Source organism: Colossoma macropomum, unplaced genomic scaffold, assembly GCF_904425465.1.
Source record: "Colossoma macropomum unplaced genomic scaffold, Colossoma_macropomum, whole genome shotgun sequence".
NCBI lineage: Eukaryota > Metazoa > Chordata > Actinopteri > Characiformes > Serrasalmidae > Colossoma > Colossoma macropomum.
Window position 1 is genome coordinate 5,652,749 of NW_023494784.1, and position 26,699 is coordinate 5,679,447.

The 26,699-nt window shown below is 39.5% G+C and overlaps 1 protein-coding gene across 1 annotated transcript in view; it reads right to left on the reverse strand.

Moving 5' to 3' along the window:
• thsd7ba (thrombospondin, type I, domain containing 7Ba) overlaps positions 1–26,699 on the reverse strand; it is a 333,528-nt gene that overhangs the window by 9,798 nt on the left and 297,031 nt on the right. The window contains exons 21-27 of the mRNA XM_036576800.1: positions 24,467–24,582; positions 22,040–22,157; positions 15,543–15,688; positions 11,840–12,035; positions 7,589–7,762; positions 6,357–6,452; positions 1,766–1,848 (exon numbers count right to left, since the gene is read on the reverse strand). Coding sequence (XP_036432693.1) covers positions 1,766–1,848; positions 6,357–6,452; positions 7,589–7,762; positions 11,840–12,035; positions 15,543–15,688; positions 22,040–22,157; positions 24,467–24,582 — 929 coding nt within the window. The remainder of the gene's footprint in view (positions 1–1,765; positions 1,849–6,356; positions 6,453–7,588; positions 7,763–11,839; positions 12,036–15,542; positions 15,689–22,039; positions 22,158–24,466; positions 24,583–26,699) is intronic.

Below are 26,699 nucleotides of genomic sequence, written 5' to 3' on the forward strand. Positions count from 1 at the left end.
ATTTATCAAAACTCTGACCAAGGCTCTTCCTTTGGTGCTTACTGTGATATAAACCGAGTCTGTTCTACAGTTTCTCATTAGGTTGAATGAATAACCGACTCTAAATGTAGGTATTGTGATATAAACTGAGTCTGTTCTACAGTTTCTCATTAGGCTGAATGAATAACCGACTCTAAATGTAGGTATTGTGATATAAACCGTCTGTTCTACAGTTTCTCATTAGGCTGAATGAATAACTGACTCTAAATGTAGGTATTGTGATATAACCCGAGTCTGTTCTACAGTTTCTCGTTAGGCTGAATGAATAACTGACTCTAAATGTAGGTATTGTGATATAAACCGAGTCTGTTCTACAGTTTCTCATTAGGCTGAATGAATAACTGACTCTAAATGTAGGTATTGTGATATAAACCGAGTCTGTTCTACAGTTTCTCATTAGGCTGAATGAATAACCGACTCTAAATGTAGGTATTGTGATACAAACCGAGTCTGTTCTACAGTTTCTCGTTAGGCTGAATGAATAACCGACTCTAAATGTAGGTATTGTGATATAAACCGAGTCTGTTCTACAGTTTTAAAGACCTAACAGATGACTGAGATCGGCCAGCATCGGTGTGAATCACAGTGTAAGCATTTGTGCCGAAATGGTCTTCCAGAAGATGATCTCTGTGGCATTACTGGACGTCAGTATCAGCAATGAGAAGCAGCTGGTCAGATCATTTCAGAGCCAAACAAAGCTAAAGAGGCTGCAGCAGAAAATCAAAACAACACGCTTGTGGTAACATTCATTGTCTGCTTGACCTGCTGCACGTCGCTTGATAATTGTGGTGGTGGGGGGGCAGTGAATGGACGGTCTCGTGGGTTTATCCCTTTTTATTTGTCATATTAGTCTATTTGCAGCAATTATGGAAATTCATTCTCCCATGAATCATCCCTTTAACCATAACAATAGCGGCATGCTGTATTACTGCACACTGGTCATTATGTACATATTAAAAAAGGATTTATGCTACAAACAAGGATCAGTCATTTCTCAGAGCCTCTTGGTTTGAAAACAGATGTGGCTGTTTTGGAAAAAGGAGTGCAAGAGCTGAAATGGGCAGAGCCTACAAGCTAATAACATTAGCATTAGCTACCTAACTAGCAAATACAAACCTAACAAGCTCTTTACAGTAATAATTAACACAAACACATCATTCTAGTTTGTGTACTAGAGCTCATACTGGTGATGTCATAGCGGTTTATCCTCATCTGGAAGACCAAAGATATTGTGGTGGTCATTTACAAACGTCAAATAAACAAACATCAAATAAACAAACGTCACTCAGCGCCGCCCTCTAAAGGCGTCATTAACAACCATCAAATACACAAACGTCGCTCAGCGCCGCCCTCTAAAGGCGTCATTAACAAACATCAAATACACAAACGGCGCTCAGCGCCGCCCTCTAAAGGCGTCATTAACAAACATCAAATACACAAACGGCGCTCAGCGCCGCCCTCTAAAGGCTTCATTAACAAACATCAACTAAACAAACGTCGCTCAGCACCGCCCTCTAAAGGCGTCATTAACAAACATCAAATAAACAAACGTCGCTCAGCGCCGCCCTCTAAAGATGTTACTGCACCTGTTAGAACTTTTCTTGTTTTTTTATGCTCTGTTTACATGTTGAGGGAATAAAATCACTTTTCTGTTCAACTCTAGAGGGGATGTGTCCTCCTATGCCTCTTAGATGATGGCCCTGTGCAGGCGTGGCTCTGTACTCACCTGTTTGCAGTGAGAGAATGGTTTAGTGCAGGGGGGATGGCAGTGACGCACGGCCGCCGGCCTGCTGGGCAAGAAGCACCCGCCTACCAAGAAAAACAACAACAAAAAGTAATTATTGCCATTTCACCATTGATAACCAAACAAATGTACTGTCAGAGCTGATGAATGGCTCGGAGAGTCTATCGCAGCCTCAGATCAAAATGCGAACATTGTAATTTTGGAATGGGAAAATTAAGTGTCAAAACTTGGGAGAGTAAGCCTTTCTCCCAAAGCCTGGGAGATTACCTGCGAGGAGCTTACATATAAATATATATATATATATTCGCAGAAGCCGATTCCCTCAGATAACATCACCTTTACGTGTTATTCTCAGCACCAGCCACTACCCACAACCCCCCCACCCCACTCTCAGAGCTCGCAGCCCTAGGCGTGTTCATTTTGGAGCGAGGAAAGCAGTTTTATTACGTTTGTATAGATTGTGGAGGTGAACACTGTTTTATTCATGACTCTGCTGGTGAAGGTGGAGGGCGGAGTGATCAATACACTCCTTTTACTCCGTATCTCCAGCTCAAAAACACTGCTTTACATCCGAGATCAATTTTTGAAAATTTAAACAGGTGTGTGTTTACAGTAGCTGCCAAACGTTTGGGATATAGTGAATGTTTGTTTTTTTGTCATTTTAATCTAAAGTGCTTAAGACAAGATATGCTTAAGAAAGTATTATGTTAATAATACAATTATGTTAATGCCGATATATGAGTTTATTCCCAAAACAAAACATTTAAACATTAAAATAAATGTTTGGTTTTTCACCCAGCAAGGAGTTTTTATTTTTAACTTTTTCTCAAGTTTAAAGTTGAAAAATTTTAAACCACAATTATTATGGGTTCGTTATTAACCCCTTAAAATCCCAGGCTTATTACATACTAACGCTTATTTTTCAGTAACTACAGGGACATTAATGCTTGAACTACACTCTTAGAAAGTATGGTTTTTCAAGGGTTCTTTAGTAATGGTTCTATATAGAACTATAAACACTAAAAGAACTGTTCGCATGATTAAATGGGTCTCTGCATGGTGAAATGGTTCTTCAAATTGATGGAGAATGTGTTGTATATGGTTCTAGAAAGGCTCCAAAAAGGTTTCTTCTTTTGTTACAAGCTTGATATTGTAACAATAGCAGAACCCTTTGTGGTGCCATATAGAACCCTTTTCAAAAACCATCTATAGTACATTCTCCATCAATCGAGGAACCATTTCACCATGCAGAGACCCATTTAATCATGCGAACGGTTCTTTAAGTGTTCATAGTTCTATATATAGAACTTTTCTTTACTAAAGAACCCTTGAAGAACTAAGCGTTTTAAGTGTGTATTCTTAGGGTATCGATGTGTGTAATAAAGCTTTGTGCCCACTGGGGGGCCCTGGCCATTTAAGGGGTTAAAACTCAAGTAGTGGAAAGTGTGTTTGCATTAATGTATCTGAGCCAATCAGGTGTGTTGTGAGGAAGATCTTAATGGTGAACCGTTATTATTCTGAACAGACCTTCAATGCGAACAGACCTTCAGTGCAGTCCATGACAATCAAAACGTGGTCAAAAAAATGAGAATTCAGTATGTTTGTGCTAAGCTAACGCTTCTGTACATGAACATTTTTGGCCTTTCTAGATGAAACACAAACATTTGAAGCTTGTAAAATCATTCCCTGTGTTTTATTTGAAGTTCATAACAGACAGTATCATATATCTGAGTTTGTATCAGTTTTAGTGACTCTTTCAGTAAAGAGTTCTGACATAGAGCTGCCGCCTCTGTTTTACATTCCTAACAACTAACCGGAACCGGCTTAGACTGTGACTTGTATTCATAGTCAGTGATGTATCTAGAACCTCTTGAAGGACTAGAGTGCTGTTTCTTTAACAAAAATGTAAATCAGAATGTGATTGGTTGATTCCTCTGTCACTTCCTAATTATGTTGGTAGTTAATCTAACATGTAAGGACTTCAATCCAGCTCCTGAAGTCCTAACCAATGAGAGAGCAGCTTGGCTGTATCTACCTAGATACCACCGAGAAAACAATCCTGATTGGATAATTCTCTATTAGGTGTTTCAAGAACTGAACCCTTTTGTTACCAACAAAAACTTAACCATGAAATAAGAGTATTACTACAATAACTGTTTAAACCCCATGATTACATCAAATAAAAATGAACTGAAAATTACAGATGTTTTCTTTTTTTACTTGCTATAAAACCTCAAGCCTTCTCCGGAGACCTTGAAGGCTCTGAGGGTTCCCCAGTGTGGGTTCTAATTAACCATATGTTGAAGATGTTCAATGATTTCTTCCTCCGACTTATTTCAAAGTTGATATTTTAACTATCATTCTAAAATGCAGAAAACAGTAAACAGGGTTGTAACAAAGTTGTTATCTTGACATCATGACTTAATTATCTAGTGATCTTAAGATAACAAACATCACAACACAACTAAGTTGTGATCTCAACATAACAATCCGGAAAGTTCCACAGATCAGGGCCTCTCCGGACTCCCGTAGTAACTAAAGTAAATGTTAAGCCTTTGAAAACTATGTCACTCATTCCGTCCTAGAAGACTGCAAGTTCACTGAGGAGCATCTCGGCCTTTTCTTGTGTAGTAAATTTTATCCTTTGATGCCAAATGTACTAAATTAGGGGCCGTTAAGAAAAGAGAAAACGAATCTAGCTACCCAGATCACAATAACAGCAGCTAAAGAACAATAAATGGTGGCACAAGCAGCCATTTAAACCGCTGTTAGCGTTAGCTGGCTAGCTAACACAGCTGGTTACAGAAACGCTAGCTTTGAGAAATTCACTTTGATTGTTGTGTCTCAGTTAAATAACAAAATGTAAAACTATGACTGAGTTGGGGGCGGGGTCTCCTGTTCAACCACCCAATCACTCTAAAATATGCCGTTTGATATAAACACGTGATGCGTTACTGGCGTTTTTATTGGCTGTTTCATGAAGCACTTTCATGAGTCACTTGCTATGCTTGTGGGGCGCTTTACTTTACACAACTCGAGCGCACTTTAGTTTCATGCGGGTTTCAAGCAACTAAAGTTGCATGAAGGTTTCATGTGCATAAGCATAAGGTGGCAATCGGGTGGAGCCTGTGAAAACTCCGCCCACATCACTTTCTTTCAGTTCTTTGCTCTGGAAGTCTAGTCCCATCTCTGACAGACCCACTTGTTCATATTTACAGCTTAATTTACAAATAAATCTGACTGAAGAATAACAAAGTTATTAATTTTTGAATTAAGCTTTACTTACATAATTCAGGAATTGGCCATTGGAGTTTTAAGTGAGGTTTGAATTATTGTTTTAGTCGACCGCATACGACAGATGCAGCATATAGAGATTAGTTGGAAAAAAGTATTCCTCTAAGTGATGGAATTCAAAGGCATCTACTGAAATTATTTATTTTTTACATTTCATATTTATTTAATCAAAAGCTGTTTGACTGTTGCCTCTTTTTTATTTATTGTCTGTGTATTTTCTTGGCCCCTGTGTTCAGGTCTCTGCTGGAGAAGAGAACTACTGACCTGAGTGGTGAAAGCAAAGTGAAATAAAGGTTAAATAAATAAAAGAATAGGAGGATCAAACAGTACAGAGCCAGTGTGAGCTGCAGCAGAGCCGTGTCTAGGTCAGGTATGCATTTGATGCAGTTCAGGAGAGTCCATAAGTACCAACAGAACAGGATCAAAAGCTTCCAGCAGAGAAACCAGAACAGCGGAGAATAAAGGAGCAGAAGTGCTACTGAACCATTTCAAACCTTTTGTCGTTACATCGCCACATTTCAACTACAAATTCTGAGCAGAACATAACAATTCAGTCCATACTCACTGGCCACTTTAATAGAAACACTGTCCTTATACTTCCTCTCACTGGCCACTTTATTAGAAACATCTACCTTGTACTTCCACTCAGTGGCCACTTTAGTAGAAACACCCACTCTATACTTCCACTAACTGGCTGCTTTATTAGAAACACCCAACTTCCACCTCCTGGCCACTTTATTAGAAACAACTGCCTTGTACTTCCACGCAGTGGCCACTTTAGTAGAAACACCCACTTTGTACTTCCACTACCTGGCCGCCTTATTAGAAACATCCACTTTGTACTCCCACTCACTGGCCACTTTATTAGAAACACCCACTTTGTACTTCCACTCACTAGCCACTTTATTAGACACACCCACATTGTGCTTCCAATCACTAGCCACTTTATTAGAAACACCCACTTTGTACTTCCACTACCTGGCCGCTTTATTAGAAACATCCACTTTGTACTTCCACTCACTGGCCACTTTGTTAGAAACACCCACTTTGTGCTTTTACTCACTGGCCACTTTATTAGAAACATCCACTTTGTACTTCCATTCAGTGGCCACTTTATTAGAAACATCCACTTTGTACTTCCATATAGTGGCCACTTTATTAGAAATACCTACCTTGTACTTTCAGTCACAGGCCACTTTATTAGAAACACCCACTCTGTACTTCCACTCACTGGGCACTTTATTAGAATCCCCTACACTGTGCTGACTGGGGTCAGTACCTGTGACGTTGACCCCATCGGAGCGCTGACACCACACTGTTCTCTCATTGTTGTTCCATGTGCTGGTTCTCCATTCGTAGCTGTGGCACTTTCCTCCTACAGCAGGCAGAGAAGGACAAACAGCCTCATTAACTTGGGCAGCAAGTCATTATTTCAAGCAGCCCATGTTGAGGGTTTATCAGGGTCATTTTCAGTGTTCAATAAAGCCCAAATTAGACACTTCTGAATGGTTTATTCACTGTAATCTGTATTCATTATGATCTGTATTAGTATATAATTGGAGGTCTGAAAATCACTAATAATTGCATTATTAGTTGTAATAAAGCACAACAAACACTTTATTAAGGCCCTGTCTTACAAATTACTGAAAATCATAGATTTATCACCCAAATTTACATCTTATTAGTGTATAACTGCAACATCTGATGCATATAGATTATAAGTAGCGTCAAGTTTTTTGCTTTATTTAAGGTTTATTATTAAGGAGATAGTAAGAGCGTTCTGAAACGTCAGGACTGGTTCCATATTATAAAGTGCAGTTTTACTCATTGCTAATTAGAGGCAAAAAAGACAGTTTGGATCACAAATCAGATATAAAATATTCATGATTTTCACCACCAAAAGTCATGAAATTATTCTTTTAAATTAATGTACACAAATTGATTTGGTGAAACTTTTAGTGATTTTTAACTAATCATGAACAAAACAAATCCTATCATATTAGTGACCTATTAAACTTTTATTAACTCTTTAATAATAAACCAAAATAAGACAACCTGACACTACCTAGAAGTTACAGAAATCAAATGTTGCCCATTATACATTAATAAGACTTAAATGTAATTAAAATCTGAATTATGATGATTACTTCATGCTCAATTTGCATAACAGTGTATTAACAAAGTGTTTGTTGTGCATTATCACAAATAATAATCACATAACAGACCTGAAAATTAGGTACTGATATGGTCCATAATGAATGAGCTCTTTAGTGTTTCTTTAAATAAAGTGTTACTACTTAAGCCAGAAAGCCTGTCAGTACAAAATGCAAATGGAACATAAATTTAATTCTTTGGGTTAACACGTAATTTATTATGCAATTTTATATGACATATAAAGAATGATGTAATGTCAATTTAATACACAATAAACAGCCAATAAAACTCCAGACTCTCTAATAGTAAAACTAAAACACTTCACTCTGCAGTAAGGTTCTCCCTGGTGTTCAGTACCTTTACAGGGTCGTGTTTCAAACACCTGGCTTGGGCAGCTGTCCTGGTTCTCCAGGGCCTGGATGACCACGGCCCGCGATCGCGCCTGCTGACCCACTGACTCAAAACTGCGGCCCTCCAGACAGGTCAGCTGGCACGAGCTCCACAACGACCACTCGGTCAAGTGACAGTCACCTGCAGCAACAATAAATGACAATTTTTAATGTTTAGCTTTATGTATGGCTACAAAGACTAGTAAATAAATCACGAGAAAGGTTTATGCTTCATAGGATCCATACAGTCCAGACATGTTCTGGTATTAAAAAAAAAATAATAATAATTATCTAACATTTTATCATGGTTTAAGGTATTTTCATGACACTGAAATACAAGTAAAGACATTTATCTTATAAAAATGTGTCTTTTTTAATAGCAGTATTCATGTGCAATATTTATAAAAACTGTCCACATAATGATGCTCACTGTGTATAGGACCATGAGCTGTCAGGACTGGACAGCCAAGGTAGGAAATATACGGGGCCTGGGGGTTTGGCACCCCCTAATTGCCCTCTTGGACCCCCTGAATGTCAAAAAATACTAATTTTGAGGGGTCCCAGAAAATAAACTTCTGACGTTATGCTGTCTGTTAAAAATAGACCCTCAAATCCAGATTCACTGAAGCTCATTGTTTATCTGCTTCACCCACAATCAGCTTTTGTCTTTGGTGTTCTTAACTAACTAGAGCTGCAGCACTGCTCTGCCTCAGGGTGGCGCTGTAGCTGACTGGTTCACCCAGTTGGTCCTTCATAGCCTAGAAACTGTAACTCTGCCCGGATTCCTCTGAAACACTTTACAATGAGCTGCAGCAGATCTGTAAATCTGAAAACTCGCCCCGTTTCCCAAGAGTTTGGAGTGAAGAGTGACTGTTCCTCATTTCTCACACTGAAGACAGAAGAGGAGACGAGGAAGATCTCAGTTAATGAGAGGAAGAGCGCAGAACTGCACTTTACAGGAGAACAACTGGTAAAACAAACATATTGTTGCAATTAAACTAGCACCACTATGGTGAGTGAGTTAGCAGCCAGACAACATGGGACCCCCCAATACCTGGGGGTATTTTAGACACTGTGGACAGCCATAGAGCATCTGAGACTTTAACTAAGAGCTGTGAAGCTGCTCCAACAGGAAATATAGCATGGAACATATTATTAGTTCCTGTACTTTATCAACATAAGGGCCATATATGGCACTATATCATAAAATCATAAGAACCATGCCATAGCAGTCATTGTATAAAAGAGCTCAATGTACAAACCTTTACTTTAATAGCAACCTATGTTTATCAAGAAAATAACAAGCAGAATGCTAATTTCTGCTAGCAGGACTGTGAGATTTTCCCATGTATGTTAGCATCAAGCTAAAGACTGTGGAGTTTTTCTCCAGTACTACACAGACTTTGGACAACTAAAGCTTTGTAACAGTCATCCAGGTAACTTTTTTTTACTTCAGATGTTCCAGTTTTTAAATATTTACATAAATAAACATAAAGCCCAACTCTGAATATTACTGAATTTACCTGTTAGTCTATTAGCAGTCTGCTGAGCTGCTTGTTAAATAAAACCATAGGCAGTTTGTGACTTCAAACATACACATATTCATGCATCTTTTTCCTCCTCCATGCTGGATAATACACAAGTTTTCACCTTTTTGGGGGAGAAAAGTTCTCTGTCTGCTCCTCCTTCTGCCGTGCTGTGGCTGTAATGACTGTTTATAAGCTCGGCTCTGAGGAGGGACTGCATCACATGATCAGAACATTGAGAGCTAGCAATAACGTTCCTGTGTGTGTTTAACCCTTTTGTTGCCATATGAAGGCTAAAGCAGAGATAATAGCAGGTTTTACAGTGATCTGGCTGTGTGTTTGTGCTGTATTTCTGGGTTGTAGAGCGTGAGAGCTGGATTGCTTTGGAGTTGGATTGCTGGCTGATAGATGGTCACTCTGGATGGTGAGGGTAGATTCTGATGAGTGACCTGATGAGTGTAAATCATGTTGCTGTTTTAACACTTTGTTGGAATATGAAGGCCAAAAAACAGAGCATGACATCAGGATGTTGGGTAATTTTCCGAGCCAGATTATTCATTTATGCTGACGTCACAGCTCGATGACATCACACTAGCAAATGACGGCCGGGTCAACTGAATGGTCTGATATGCGGATCATGTCTGTAGCTTAAACCGCAGTATACCAGATTACCATTTTAGCACTTTATTTCTTTAAAAATTACTTATTCAACTATTCTTTAAATACCCTTAATTTCAGAGTAAACACTGGATGAATTTGGACACAATGTATGGGTAAGCATATAAATGCCATAATAGGCCTCCAATGTGAAGATAGCTAGGTGTTTCTAATAAAGTGGCCTGGGTGTGTAAGCATATAAAGGCCATATAAAGACTCCAGGGTGAAGACGTTGCAGTTTCCCATGCAATTATATAGCAATCAGGTCACTATTCTCCGAATGACCTTAACCTTCTAACAAGCGATAGAAGGCATTATGCCCAAGTGTGGATACATTCAGGACTTTCTCCGCTGAAGGTCACATACATCAATGCCCTGGTAATCCTCAGAGAACAGCAGTGAAAGAAAGGCACCCCACCAAACTCTTTACAGCCACTCAGCTCATGCCTTTGCTTCAGCAGCAAGGCCGGCTATTAGACACAATCTGTGCACTCAGGCTTTTCATTACCCTCCATCTTCATGAGGCCAGACTGTTTTCACCCTCACTAGAGCTGGTGGAGCTCCACATTCACCCTTTTTTTGATCATTTCGTCACTCTCCCACTTAATTTCTCCACGTCTCACTTTTTTCTCTCCCTCTCGTCCTTTTGTGTCTCTCTCACTCTTACATTTGCTTGATCTTTTTCTCTTATATGTCCTCTCTCTCTCTCGCTCTCTCTCGTTCTCCCAGATTCCCTGCCCCTGCCGAGAGAACGCCGCTCCCCCGAGTGCAGGGCTTTGTGCTTGGGCAGTGAGAGGAGCAGCACTGAGAGCTGATGCACTTAAGATTTCTGAAATAGAGCCGGGAACGCAGAGCCACAATAGGCAAACATTTAACAAAGCGCTACAAGACAAAGCCATATAAACCATGACTCTCCACGGTCTTCGGACAAACTAACCGTATCCGTGTTGTATTTCCCAAACTGCACCAGGCTGGTTCTGTTGAAATACTCCAGATTGATTTCTCTATCTCTCTGGGAGTCACGCAGTTATTCTCATAACAAAACAACAACAGCAACATAAAACAATCTTCCTCCACTTTTTTTTCCTGATCTGAACTGAAATATTGATTTAAGTACTCGTGGGGCAGAGGAAGGGATGGGCCATAGCATCTGGAAGGGGTGTAACGCACCTGGGAAGATAAGAAAGGTTTAAGCAGTAGTTTTAGCATACCTGGGCAGGAAGGAAGATTTGGGCAGTAATGTTAATGAACCTGGGGAGGTAAGAAAGGGATGGGAAATAGTGTTGTTATACCTGGTAAGAAGATGCCAGGTAGTATTAGCATGCCTGGGCAGGTAGGAATGATTGGGCAGTAATGTTGTTATACTTGTGCAGGTAGGAAGATCCTGGGTAGTAGTGTTAGCATACCTGGGCAGGTAGGAAGGCATGGGCAGTAGCATTAGTGTACCTGGGCAGGTAAGAAAGCATTATTGTACCTGGGCAGCGGTTTTAGCAGTAGTGGTGTTGTTATACCTGGGCAGATAGGAAGATGCTGGGCAGTAGTGTTAGTGTACCTGGGCAGGCAAGAAAGCATTAGTGTACCTGGGCAGTGGTGTTAGAATTACCTGGGCAGATAGGAAGGGTTGATTAGTAGTGCTAGCGTACCTGGGCAGGTAGAAAGACATGAGCAGTAGCATTAGCATACCTGGGCAGGTAGGAAGGTGTTGACCATTGCCTTAGTATACCTGGTCAGGTAGGATTGGGTTGGGCAATAGAGTTAGCATACTTAGGCAGGTAGGAAGGGTTGGGCAGTAGTGTTAGTGCACCTAGGCAGGTAGAAATTAGTTTGAAAGTAATGTTAATGTACCTGGACAGGTTGGAGGGGTTGGACAGTAACTATATTGTACCTAGGCAGGGATGGACAGTAGCAGTTGTGCTAGTAGTGCTAGCGTACCTGGTTAGGTATGAAGGGTTAGGCTTTAGCATTAGAGAACCTGGGCATGTTGGAAGGGTTGGGCAACAGCATTGATGTGCCTGGGCAACAGAGTTTTAGCATACCTGGACAGGGGACAAAGCATGGCTGCTGCAGCTCCTGCTCACTTTCTCTCCTTAGGCGTTCGCCACACTTCTCCTCCTCCACCGCAGTAGCTGGGCCAGGGCGGTTGGGTCTTGGGCCGGGTGAATCGGGCCAGTGACCCCAGTGAATCACACAGGACATGTTCCTCTCTCTCACACCTTCACCACATTCAGCACCCTGCAGCAAACCAGACACGGTTAGTGCAAAGTCCACAAGTGCGGCAACTGAAAACGTAGGTAACTCACTGCTGCTCGTCTCACACTCAGTGGACTCATGCGATGCTCGGTTGGATCGGATTACTTGTAGTTTGCATGTAAATGGAGGTTTCCCATCAGTTTGTTGAGTAGAGTGAGAATAAAAACACCTCAGTCTATAATCAGAATGTATTAATTGGATTGGCAAAAATCTTTGCATGTAAACACAGACATTGAATATGCTGGCAGACAACTATGGCTTCACATGCACACACATGACCAGGCATGTCTGCCTATTTGGAGGTGCAGAACTATAATAATCCAGCGTATAGAGCACCATGACTTGTAATTGATTTAGTGTAGCTCAAAGTGGCTTCGTTTACATGCTTGTGTTATCTCAGAACGGAACAAAACCCTGTGGCTCGTCTCGCGCTGAGGGGAAATAACAGTTCTGGGCGCAGGTCCACATCTGCAGTTTATGCTAAATTTTTAAGCGAACACACCTTTCATTTCACTCGGAACGCCGCGACAAATCACACTGTTTACTATTTACACATAGCAGGAGTGACGGAGGTGCTCGCTGTGGCAGATCTGAATTTGCAAGAAAAAATTAATTATGTATCAGGTTAGGATTTCTCCAGGCTCTTAGTGCTAATGCTTAGATGACAAACAGAGCTATAAAAAGATAAAAACACTGATTTATTCATCAAAGGTGCTTCTGAGTAATAATGCGCAGACTTGAAAGCGAACATGAACACAAATCGCGAAACAAACAACAAAAAAGGGAGCGGGGGTGGGGGTGGGGGGCTTCTTCTTCTTTTGTGCAGATGGTAGAAGGGCTGAATTTGAAAGCACGAGCGGCTCTGAGGACGTCCAAAAGACCCCAAGACATTCAATTAAAAACCCAGCCTAGACGACCGAGAGAGAATGAGAGAGAGAGAGAGCAGAAAAGAGGGGCGAGAGAGATGGAAATCTGAGCGCTTCTTTTCTGAGCGTGAGACTGGAGTTCCCAAACACGGGCCTCATCAGGAGTGAGCTCACGTCTCAATGACACAAAGTCCCTCTCTCACCCACAAAGCACCTTTTCAAAATTCAATTAAACTCCTCCAGCTTGGTGTCCAGGCCAGCAGGGTGGACACTCCCAAAGCCACTCCAACCTGGCGAGGTGAAATGCGACTAATTTCACCCCGATCCCTCTGTCCAGCCGGGGTCAAGCGCGGAGAAAGAGGAGTAAACACTCTTTCATCAGCCTTTACCACAAAAGCGAACTCATTCCCAGTTAACTCACTGGAAACTCTTTATTTGGAGCGTCTTTAGCTTCAGGGGCCGTAAAATCTTTTTGTCTTAACTTAAGATCTGAGAGGTCAAGATTTTTTTTACAAATTCCTATTAAAGAAGCAAATCTGATCTTAATTTAAGAATTTTATCTTATCTTACAGCATCTTATCTCCAGTTAGGAAATCTTAACCTACTAGATTGAAGTGGACAATCAACTGATTAAGAAAAAAGGTCAAATATGACTAAAGTGTGATAAACTGTAAGCTGTGAATGCTGTGAGAGCGCCCCCTGCTGTTTATCAGAGCGTCGCCACTCCCCAGTTTCAGTCTCCATTTCTCAAACGCTTTAGCCGAGCGCGCTAACGTTACTCCTCCTAACAAACAGACACACGGAGATCGAGTCTGCAGTGTCTGAGATCTTTAAAAAGCAGAGTTAGAAAAGAAAATCATCTCACAGTGAAAGCAGCGTTTTACAGTAGAAATAAATGGAGCTCATTATGCTGGTAGTGAACTATGCTGCTGACTCAGCTGCCTAAAAACCATAGAAACGGACCTTAAACAGAAGTGAGGACCCTGTTGGGGTTCATCCTAAAGTTAGGACAGGATTTAGGAGGTTTAGTCTAGTTAGGATGTTTGTGTGATGCTGTTTTCTTATCTGGAGTTGATGATGAGATTATGAAGGTAGGAACTGTTATTCTGGAACAGCTGCTGTCCGAAATTCAGTCCTAGCTAAAAGTTGTCATGGTGACTGAGCAGATAAGACTTCAGACTTAAGAAGTTTCTGTAAAATGGTCTTTAAAATAATAGTTCGCCAGTCACGCAGGTTGATCACCATACCAGCATCAAAACACGACATATGCTGGTCTATGCTGGTGGTTAGATTTCTGCCACTTGCTCAGTCACTAGCGAGGGCAGACTACAGTTATACACATGTAAACCAGTTTAAGCACGTCTGTTAGAAGCAAACAGTGATGTTTCACTGATGGTTCATCATCTGGTTGTATTTTATGTGCACAAATTTAAACTCTAACAACTGAGCTTTTTCACTGAGTCATTATGAAGCCACATGTCTGCTGAAGCTCTGTGCTGTTTATGCTTGTAACATTGCTGTTCTTGCCACAATTTCACCTTCACTCCACTGTAGTGACAGACACAAACTGCACGTTGTCCCAGAAACACCTCAGAAATGTTTAATTAGACAAATAACTTTAAAAAAGTAGTTATGGCTGGAGTTGCATGGCTAGAAGTGCCCTTCCCTATCGTTCCTGTATTTTATGTGCCTTTTCCGCTGGTGTAAACGAAAGAGCGCTTCTTGTGGCAGGAATAATGTCCTCTCCTGCGTCTTGTTCTATGCTGGCGCTGACATTATATATCTAAATATCTATTCTGCAAATACAGTCATTGAGAGGTAAACAGAATTGTTTCAGGTGAAATGGTTTGTTGTAGAAAACCTTACAGACTTTCTATATAGTGGTGGTGAGAGGAATCAGAACACAAATATACACATTTTATTTACTGTCCAGAACCACCAGTGAACCTACACGAGTCTTCTGAGTTTATATGGAATGTTGATGATGGAAAATAGTGGAACAAATATTTTAATTTAGTCACGTAGAAATCTAAAAATTCTTAAAAAAACAAAAAAAAATCCAAATTTAACACTCACTCTAAACTTCAAATCAAAGCCTAATCCTAGCCCTAGCTCCTAATCCTAACCCTAACACTGTTAAGAATAAACTGAGATAGAGTCCTAATAATTATTAATAATCTGTAGATTATCTCTGTATGCAGTGAGACCAATTTAGCTTGTTAAATTAAGCCAGACTACATAACTGAGTGATTAAACGAGTTACTAAATGAATGAGCAAACAAGTAAATGATTGACTGAGTGACTGAATGAATGTGTGACTGAGTGACTATGTGAATGAATGAATGAAACTGAGTGAATGAACATATGAGTGACAATGAACGAGTGAATGAGTGACTGAGCGAATGAAAGACAGTGATTGAGTGAATGAAAGACAATCATTGAGTGAATGAAAGACTGAATGAATCAATGAATGAGTGAATGAAAGACTTTGTGACTGAGTAATTAAAAGACTGAGTGACAGAGTGAATGAAAGACTGAGCAACTGAGTGAATGAGTGACTGAGTGAATGAAAGACTTAATGACTGAGTGAACAATGACTAAGTGAGTGACTGAGTGACGTCACCTCGACGTGGCAGGGCGTCCAGTCTCCGAGCAGCCAGCTGTAGCAGGGCCTGATGGGACAGGGTTTAGTCTGGGAGAGCTGAGAGGGACACGGCCGGCCCTCGTCGTGAGCCTCCTGCAGGACACGCCGAGACCGTGACATCACACCTGCACAGCAAACACAACGTCCAGCGTTACAGAGACAGTTTGTGCCCACAATCAAGGCCAGGAATCAACCAGGCTCTGTAGGACAGAACAGCAGTGAAACCCCAGAGAGAGTCTGATGGTGCCTCAGATTCCTCAGGCAGAACAAGGACAGAGCGCTAGCTTAGCTACATTAGCCTCGCAGCTCCAGGGCAAACACTAAAGAAACCAAACTTCAGAAACTGCAAACCAAAGTGAAAACATCTCAAACGTCAATATATCTAATATTTCTCTACATGAGATCTATCTAATCTGGAGAGAACCGTATAGCGCCAAGCAGAAAGTGAGTTCTCAGGATTAGAAGGTTCTATCTGCATTTGATCTGTTCCAAAAAAACTCATTTACAAATCTGATTTTGATATTAGACATTAAGAATACATTTACATTTGTCTGTAACTGTCATATGATGATATATAGAAATATCCAATTTGACGCAAGAAGAGCTTAGAGGGTTATTATTTTTCTTTTTTTTTTGCTGGACTATCACTTTAACCTTGCTGTGTCTGATTCTACAAACATGGTGCACCGTTAAACTCTGTATTTTGTGCTGCTTTGTCTTTGTAGAGCTCCTTAAACGCTTGTGTTGATTACGCTGGCGCAGCACTTTTCTGCTGCATCTGAACTGCATGTAAAGCGGTAAATAAATACGGCCTGTTATTAGCATTAGTATTCAGGAGCAGCTGCTCCGGCTGGGTTTGTTTGTCAGACGCTGGCGATGGTATTTAAGAGGAGTGCGAGGAGGAGCAGACTCCCATTATGGAGCTTAACTGAGCGAGTAATAATCAGAGAGGCTCCAGAGGAGCGCTGTTAAAGGAGAGAAGAACCCGAGCTCTGGAGGAAAAGAAGAACTTCTGTTGTTCTCACATTTAACCCAGTCTAGCGGAGAACCGGACAGATTAACTGCCCCATCTTTGGCCATTTAAAGGGCCCATATCCTGCATACTTCTTAAACTCTGTTATTTAATTTAGATCAATTATAATTAATAAATAAATGATTCATTATAATTTAACACTTAAAGGGCCCATATCCTGCAGTTTTCTTAAACGCTATTATTGAATTTATATCAATTTTAATTCATAAATTAATTATTTGTCATAATTTGTTCATCACTTAAAGGACCTATATCCTGCAGGTTTCTTAAATTCTATTATTTAACTTATATCAATTATAATTAAAACATTATTAATTATAATTTCTTTATCAATTTAAGGGTTCATTTCCTCCAGATTTCTTAAATATTATTATTTTTCCACTTAAAGGCCCGTTTAAAATGTTTGTGTGGGTTTGTGTACAAAAACCAGACATAATAACCATTTTCCAGCCTCTCTTAATGCCTTACAATAAAGCAGCTTTTGTTAGTGCACCTTTATTTATTTATTACTAATATGTATGATTTAATATGTAAATGAACACTGTTCTGATTGGCCTGTTTTGTGCCTCATTCAAAAAGCAGTACAGATGTAAAAAACTCCTTATAACTTCACTGTGAGCAGGTGAGGCTAAACTGCTGAAGGCTGAAGAGGTGGATGTATGTAAATTTGTTTGTACTTGTGACATCACAAAAACAGGGAATTCAAAATGGGCTGTTTTTGCAGCTCAACTTTCAAAGAAAAACTGTAACGGACTCTGGAGTGAAGAGTATGTTCTGAAATTTTAATAATGTTCATATATTACATCACATTACAACTGTTTATTTAAGAAAAAGCTGGTTTTCCAAAGCAAACTGTGGTGGGTCTTTAGAAAATGAACTGGGTATGAAAACAGCCTGATGTTCTTCAGAGATGTTGGTCAACAAACACGGCTATCCGAGGCTGCAGCTACTGAAGCAGCATCAAAACTAACACCCACACTGTTCATGATCAGGTTCAGAGGTGGGTAGAGGAGCCTAAATCAATACTAATCAAAAGTATTGATACTTGCATAAAATAATTAAGCACTGCAGTGGAACTTCTAAGTACGTCCAGCATTTTTAAGCATAGGAACTGAAGACTGTGCAGCTCTGTTTTTCTCTTTTTGGGATTCTTTTGCTCTAAAATACAGAAGCTCCAAAGTCAGAGATGTAACCAATCACAAAGCAGTACAAATATGACCACCATCAAAACATATTCAACACAAAAAAGGAATCAGTAACTAAATATGAATGGCTAAAACTGCAGAGTAAAAAGATTCCTTTGCTCACTAATATACTTTAGTAGAAGTAAAAGTAAAAATAGTAAGAATACAAACCCATTAATGTTTTACTGAAGTACATGTATTGAGTAAATGTAACTAATTACTACCCATCTCTGAGTAGGTCTATAAACACACGTCATTAGCATGACATGAAAGGCAATTTTAGTCAGTGGCCCAATTGTATTTTGTCACTCAGCCAGCTGCTCTTTTGAAACAATGTGGAAATAAGCAGTGGGAGATGAATGGAGGGAGATGAACGAATGCACTCAGCACTGCGCTCATGTTCTAGACTCGTCAGTCAGCTGCTTGAAGTGGCATCATTCAATAAAGCAGGAGGAGATCAGACAGCCACTAAACCACTGAGAGAGAGAGAGATGAAGAGAGAGAGAAGAGCGAGAGAGAGAATAAGGAAGAGAGAGGAAAGTGCGAGAGAGAGAATGAGGAAGAGAGAGGGAAGAGCGAGAGAGAGAATGAGGAAGAGAGAGGGAATGAGATTGAGAGAGAGATAGAGATAGAGGACAGGGAGTGAATGAGAAAGAGAGATAGAGAGATAGAGGAGAGAGAGAGATTGAATGCACACAAGCAGAACTATAAAACATCATAAAGAGAGACATATAAAAATAACTGGAGAGAGATCACAGAGTAATCTGAGAGAGAGAGAAAGAGAGAGAGAGAGAGCAGATATAGGATGACAAACTGAGACAGTGAGAGAGAGAGAAAGAAAAGTGAAAGAGATAGAAAGTGAGAAAAAGAAACACAGGGACAGAAAGAGATACATAGAGAGAGAGAGTAACAGAGTGAAAGAGACAGAGAGACAGAGGAAGAGAGAAAGAGCAAAAGAGAGACAGAGATAGACAGAGAGAGAGAGAGAGATAGAGAGAGAGAGCGAAAGACAGACATACAGAGAGGAACAGCGAAAGAGGACAAAAGAGACAGAGGGAGAGAGAAATACAAAGTGAGAAAAAGAGACAGAGAGAGAGAGAGGGAGAGAGAGAGAGAAAGAGACAGAGAGGGAGAGAGAGAGAGAGAGTGATGAAATGATACACTGAAAACACCAGTGACTGCAGTCTGTGTACAATCATTCAGACAGTCATGTACAAGCGTTGGTGTGTTTCACCCCAAACCGCCCCTCACATACTGGACTACTCTCTCTCTCTCTCTCTCTCTCTCTCTCTCTCTCTCTCTCTCTCTCTCTCTCTCTGAATGTTTATAATTGGTTTATTAGCTCCTGTGGAGTCGGTCAGTTCTGAGTGAATATTTCTCGTGGTTGTTACTGTATGAAGCAGTAACGTCTCTCCGTGCGACCGAACACAAACACATCCCTCCAGTCTGAGAGTCAAGACTATCGGTCCTGACGCTGTACAGAAACCTGTCCCTCTGACTGATAAATCACTCAGCCTGTTCAGGGAAAAGTTGGCTCAGCCTGCGATCGTTAACCTGTAACCCCTAAATGTGATTTACAGTATGATGTTAATAATTAAACAGGATTTCTTTGTTGAGTGTTAATGGAGGGGGAGTTTTATATCCTGAGGCAGGAAAGCCCACATCCTGCCCACTCAGGAGTGCTCGCCGTTTACACGTGAGGTGGAATTACACACCAAAAACCACCGTCGTCTGCAGAAACAGGCTGAATATGAATCCGGAACATTCAGTGAGGCAATATTAACCTATAGAAAACACAGTTATTGTTACAGATTACTGCTGTGATTGCATATGAATCATTTCTGACTCATAGTTCACCGCAATTAGTGGAGAATCCGTGTGGAAAGTGCAGATTCTAAACTTACAAGCCGTACAACATCAGTGTAAGTCAGTAGAAGAGGAGATATTTTATTATGATCTGAATTTGATTTGCAAAACCATCCTTTCACTTTGTCCGTTCACTCAGGACCGGTCAGTCAGTAGTGCCCAGAATCAGAACCAACAGGGTGAGGCGAGAGAACTTGTAGAGAGGAGAATTCCCACTCTATAATGTCTTTGCGGTTTCTTAAACACTAGAGGGCGCTCCCGATTTAGTCCAAAATTAATGGGTTAATATGCAGCATTTGAGCATAATCATAGTTCATAAATGCTTAAACATTATTAATGTAAAATTATACATTCATTTCCTGAACACTGAACAGCATAAAACATTTTAACACTGCTGTTATATTTTTAAGAGCTTTTAAACTCGAGTTATAGGAGATTAAAACGACGCCTCATGTATATTAATGACGTAGCAGTAATGCTAACCAATCAGCACTCAGTAGCAGCAATGCCAACCAATCAGCACTCAGTAGCAGTAATGTTAGCATCCTGCTGCCCAAAACCCGTTTACTGTTGAAAAAGGAAACATACAGGTGAGTTTTCATTGTTTGTTTTAGTGAAATACAAACTTCTACTCTCGAAAACTAAAGGAAAGTTCTGGACGAGTGATTAGAAACTATTTTAACTTTTAGCTTTTTGCTGTTTAGTTCCATTAACTCCATTCATTGAGGACTCGCTCGTGAGCGCCCTCTGGCTTTTTGTACTCCTGTTTTTTGATATAATGTGGGAAACAGGAAGAGGCCAGACTCCTCATAAACCAGCTCCGGTGAGGCCACATTTAGTCATAATGCTGAACGAACTTCTAGATGAGGTCAGATATACTCCACATGTAGCCACTTCCAAGTCCAGATAAGTGGCCAGGGTCGCTAGCAGGCCCAAAGTTAATTACACACTTCTATAAGCTAAGACCAGCTCAACCAGTTTGCACTGAAGTCCCTGTAGTTACTGAATATGTAATAAGGTTCTTATTTTCTCATGCCTTTGTTTAGCTCTGCACTTTATCTCAGCACTGCTTTTATTTCTTATAAATCCTTATTTTATTTTCCACTCGTCTTGTCCATTGTCTTTCATCTTTAGCACTTCACTTAATGTAAATGCACAGTAAAAAAAAAAGTTCTTCAAGGGTTCTTTGGTAAAGGCAGTGGCTCTATTTATAACCATGAGCTCTACATAAAACCATTTTCATGCTTAAGTGGTTCTTTGCATGGTGAAATAATGCAGAATATGGGGTATACTGTTCTATATAGCACCAAAAAGGGTTCCTCTACTGTTACAAGCTAGACATTGCAACAATAGAAGAACACTTTTTGGTGCTATACAGAATCATTTTAAAAAAGGTTCTATACAGAACCATCTATGGCACATTCTCCATCCACCTGAAGAACACTTTCACCATGCAAAGAACCCATAAATCATGCGAAGGGTTATTTGAGTGCCTATACTTCTATAATGAACCATTTTCTTTACCCTAGAACTGTTACAATACATTCTCTATAGTTCTATATATAGAACCATATATAGAACATTCTCCACTGGTCTAAAGAACCATTTCACCATGCACAGAACCATTTAATTATTGGTCATTAAATCTATTGTTGTAAATTACTGTTAGTTAATTCTTCTTCTTATTATTATTATTACTAATTACTTGAAATTCCAGCTTACTGTGTCAAAATAATGACTTATTTATTTATTTATTTTATTATAAATTTACCATGTCAAAAATAATTACTAATTTTCTCGAAGTTTTGAATTACTATGTCAGAATAATGACATCATTATTTTTGACCTTAACTAAAAAACCTGAGTTAATAAGTCATTATTTTGACACATGAGCTGGAATTTAGAGAAAATAAGTCATTATTCTGAGATATTAAATCAAAATATCGACATGCTGCTCCCAGAAACAAGAAGAAGACTAAAACATGGCTGATTAATTTTCTCCTCTCCCTGGCAGGAGTGGTCTTCCATACCAGGAAGCCCACCTGAAGGCTTATGTGTAAGAGTATGTTGCAACATATGAATCTGTCTGAATCCAGATTAAAGTCAATATCAATCTTCAATCTATCAAATCTTAATTGTGATCTAAGTGCCACGTTAGATGTAGAGAAATAAAATAAATAAAATTACAAATTATAAATAAAATGACTGTCACTCTCAGTCTTACTGCTTGTCTGCTCTTTGGGTTAATGTGGAAAATTATGATATCATCATTAAAATCATTTGTTTTTCTGCACGATTATCACTCATCACATTATACTCTCAGGTATTCAGATGCAGCTCATTGAGGGATTATAACCAAAGAACCAGTCCACAGAGTTGAGTTCAGCTCCTACCTTGATTTCCACAGGTGTGCGAGCATTCCGTCCATGGTGACCACTCCGAGAGCACACAGCTGACCGGGCAGTCCACCTGGCAGGACGCACTGAGACTCCACGGCTGAGGCAGTCCGAGCTGAAACAGCAGAGTGGACATAAACAGTTTTAACTGCTGTTTTCTTATATGTTTCATTTCCATTACATAATTACTTGTATGTAATTACATAAATAAAGAGCGACACCATTCGATTTTAAGGAAAAAATATTTTAGCATGAGTTGCTGAAGCTGCTTTAGCACCTTTTCTTCTTTTGGCAAATGATTTTAGCAAATTAACTTGGATAGATTTTTTTATTTAACTTGCTACTATTTCTTCTATGCTATTAGTAACTAGCCTAGCTAATGTTAGGACAGTGTCCTTCAGTAGTTGACTAGGCCTGTGTGATGTAATAGGATGTCGATGATGATTGACAAGTAACCTGTTGGCGATGCGTCAAAGTTGAAAATCGGCACATTGTAAACGAGGACACTTAATTTTAAACAGCCCTAAACGATATTTAAAAATGTGTACTTTTGGTGGGTGGGTGGGTTGGTGGGAGGGAGTTCGAGGGGGGAGAGCATTTATTATATCTGTGTTGTCATTGCTCTTTTTAGCATTGAAAATAAAAAAATAGTTCACAAAAAAATGTGTACATTTAATATTTCTTTCACTTTTACTGTTAAAACAGTGGATGATTATGGGCATTAATAAGCCATTAAGCTATGGTACAATAAACTCCCCACTGAGAAAACTTCTAATTTTTGGGACACCTTACGTTTTGTGACGAGTTGTAAAGTTGTGAAAAAAAATGTAATAATTAAGAACAACTGAGTTTCAGAACGTCTTTTCTGTAAAGACAGAAAACTCCTTGTTTTGGATGTGATATGAAACTCAGACGTTTCTCCAGAAGGGGGCGCTATTACACACAAGCTGCTTTTGTGTGCATCATTTAGAGAAAAGAAACAGTCATGAACCCAAACCAGCAGGAGCTCATCAACACACATGTTTACAGCAACAACTTTCAAAGCGAGAGGTGAAATAGTTTATTATGAAACTGTATTTAATTGCTATTATATTATTAAAAATGGTTATAATTATAATGATTTTCATTAAAGATTTTCATTAAATCAAAAAACATATAAGCTAAGGAAAGCAGATGTTGCAGCAGATTGTGTGCATGTGTGTGTGTGTAGTTGTGGAGACCAGCGGGAAAAATATAATCAATAATCTTGATTTCTTGAAGAAAATACCACAGTAATTATTTATATATATCTCCCAGATTTGTGGTTGACTCTCAATGATTATATACCAATGACTGACAGCCTTCAACCCAGAATCCTCAGAGGTGGTGGAGAAAGAAGGCATGTTGGAAGACTGCTGGTGATACTGGTCACCTACGTCACACAGTTAAATAAAAAAGGTGTTTTCACACCTGAAATTCTTAAAGTCTGAATCATGGTTCAAGTTTTTGTTACAAATATATATTTGGTTAATCAGTTAGTTCTGATTTCACACTGTGGTTTAGTGAGGCACTAAAGAACTTCGTCATCACCTATGTGGGCTGTGTCTCCCTGTACTGGACACTGATTGGTTTGTAGAGGAGTTGACTTTTGACTTTTTCATTGGACCAAATAACAGTTAAACATTCCGTCCTCTCTCACCGTGAGCTACCACGGCTCATTTTACTTCCCTCACGGTTCTTTTCTTCTTCTATTGTTTAATGGGTGATGATAGTCTGCCTTAACTTCCAGTAATTGGTCCGAAAGTCTGAACCATCCAAAAAAGTTGTTTTCGCAGTGCAAACGAACCAAACCATGGTTCAGTCTGATCTGGACCGAGAACACCTCTTTTGGTTGGAGAAAACTGTGGTTCTTTGGTCTGGACTGTGGTCCGAGGCACCTTTCACACCTGCTATTTTGATTTAGACCAAACTAAAAAGTTTGACCGTCCAGAACGAAAAAGATTAAATTCAGTTTAATTTCTGCACCAAAGAGTCTCAAAGTTTCAAATTCAAAAGATAATATAATATCTCCTTTTCTACTTCTTCTACAAACCCAAATGTGGTCTGGATTGAAAGTTTAAAATCCGCAGTTTCTCCATTTGTTTCAAACTATGAGTCTGAATTAATTCACGAAAAACTACAGCATGACTCTTATCTCCAGCCATAACTGCTGCTTCTAGGGTTAAAGTCATTGACCCTCTATGACCTGCAGCTCATGAACTGGTGATTAGAGTTCAGGGTCTATTAGTGTGGGCTCTTCACTAAGCGCCACAGTGAAAGCGTCTGGGCTGTGGGCGCAGTGGGGGGTTAATAGCTGGTCATGGCTGATTTGAAGTACATGCAATTGAAGGGCGTAATTCAGTGGCGTGGTGTGTAATGGTCTGTAGAGTGGACGTTAATGGTTACCTCTTCACACACACTCAGGTCCAGAACTCGGCCGTCGCTGCGTGTGCAGTCCAGCAGCCGTGTCCTCCGACCCTCTCCGCACACCGCGCTCTCACTCAGCATGCAGCTACTCCAGCCTGGGGAACACACAGGCAGACACAGAGGGCTGATTTCATACCACACAAGGACATATTAGAAGAATATTTAATAAAAATAATAATAATAATAAGTATTATATGGCTACATAATATATTATACGCTATATATATATGTATGTGTACACACACACCCCTTTAATAATGATGTCTTATATGCATGATATAGATGCAAGTACCAATATAATGTAATAATAATATAATTCATATGTATTATATACATGTAAATACCTATATAATACAATGTGATTCATATATATATATATATATATATATATATACACAATGTATTATTATTAATATTAAGATTTGTAGCTATATAATACTTATTTTTTATATATATATATATATATATATATATATATATATATATATATATATATATATATATATATATATTATTTGTACGTAATAATAATAAAGTGCAGTACATATATAATATATAAGGGACAAACACACAAACGCACACACAGAGAGAGTGAAAGAGCCACTGAAGGTTAAAGTGATAGAGTCTGATAGGCCATCTGTCCTTGGTCTGTTCTACTCTGTACAGGAGCTGATAGCTCTGCCAACTGCTTTAAACATTACGATCTAGAGATTAAGACACCCAGCTGATGCTGGAGTCTTACACTGGACCAGCTCAGTGACGCAGTAATGGCCTACAGAGCGGATTTCAGAGTGGGTTAGATCAGTGCTCTCCTCAGCAGGTCGATGGGGAATATTTTTATCACTCTCCTCTCGTCTCCACTCAGCCACCTTTATTATGTCCAACTGCAGTAACTCAGACTGTATCTACAGATATGATGGAGCTCCTGAACCTGCTCTGTTTGATGGGGAAGTGCAAGGAGAGCTATCAATCTTACTGTTTGTATTGCATTTGAAGCAAGTTTGGCCCAAAAAATCTACTTTAAACAAAAATAAATACGGCGACTTTAGCCGTAAAACTGAGGGAGCGAACTTCAGACACCAAACAACTACATTTTAATAGAGTGGAAAAACTGGGTAAATGTTTGCCAAACTATTGCTTTAAGCCACCGGCATCACGATCATCATTTGAAGTTTCCCCTACTTACAACATAAGTCTTAAACTAAAACTAGAAGGTCAATAGATTAATAAAACATATATTCAGTCAGATGTGTCAAAATTTTTAATTGGTACAGTTTATCTTTTTTTCCCAGCACAAACTGAAAATTTGAAAATCAATAAATAACACTGGTTGTAATTGAATTAAATATATGATGAGGCTTTGCAATGAGGAATCCTGGGGGCTGGGATTAATGTGTGCCAGAGCAAACGGGATCCTGATCCAGAACAGGTGGGGCTTCATACTGCAGCACTGAACCTCCAAAACAGAGAAAAAGCTAAACATTTATTTCCCACTGACTGTAAATAAACATAAAAAGAGACTGTACGACACACAATCCATCGGGAGACTGTATCAAACTATTAGTTTTGTAGTTTTAGACGAGTTAGCCAGCTTGCTAACGGCTATGTTAGCTTCATGGCTAACTGCAGATGCACACAAGTCACCCAGCTGTCGCCAACCACATCAGTTATCTAACCCCTGAATTTGCACTTCTGAAAATAATGCATCCATTTTTCCCTCAGTGTTGATGTTGAAATAACAAAAAAAATCAAAATGTAAAAAAATGCCGTCCTACATTTTCTTGTCATCACTGAAAAAAGTTTAGCCACACCCCTGCATTTTAGAGCAGCAAGTGAGACTGGATCCCTGTGTCCCAAAGTCAATCTGTGTGGAACATTAAGAACCGTCACTAATGAAACACAGATCTTCTGCAGTTAAGTGAACTTATTTGTGTTTTAATATTAAAAAAATAATGATTTTCTGTGTGAACAGCTGTTCAGAGCTGTGTTTGCTGGTCATGAACTGGCTGAGTTTCTGAGCTAATGAGCTAAAATTGTCAGTGAAACAGTCACTACTGACACATTTAGTAACGTTTCAGTAGATTAAGATTGTTTTGGTAGTGACAAAATGGAATGTTCAATCACTCATTTTAATAAAATGAAAATTTTATCTACACTTTCTTGCTACAGATCAGTGAGCTGTGGTGAATATTTGCACACTGTGCTATAATGA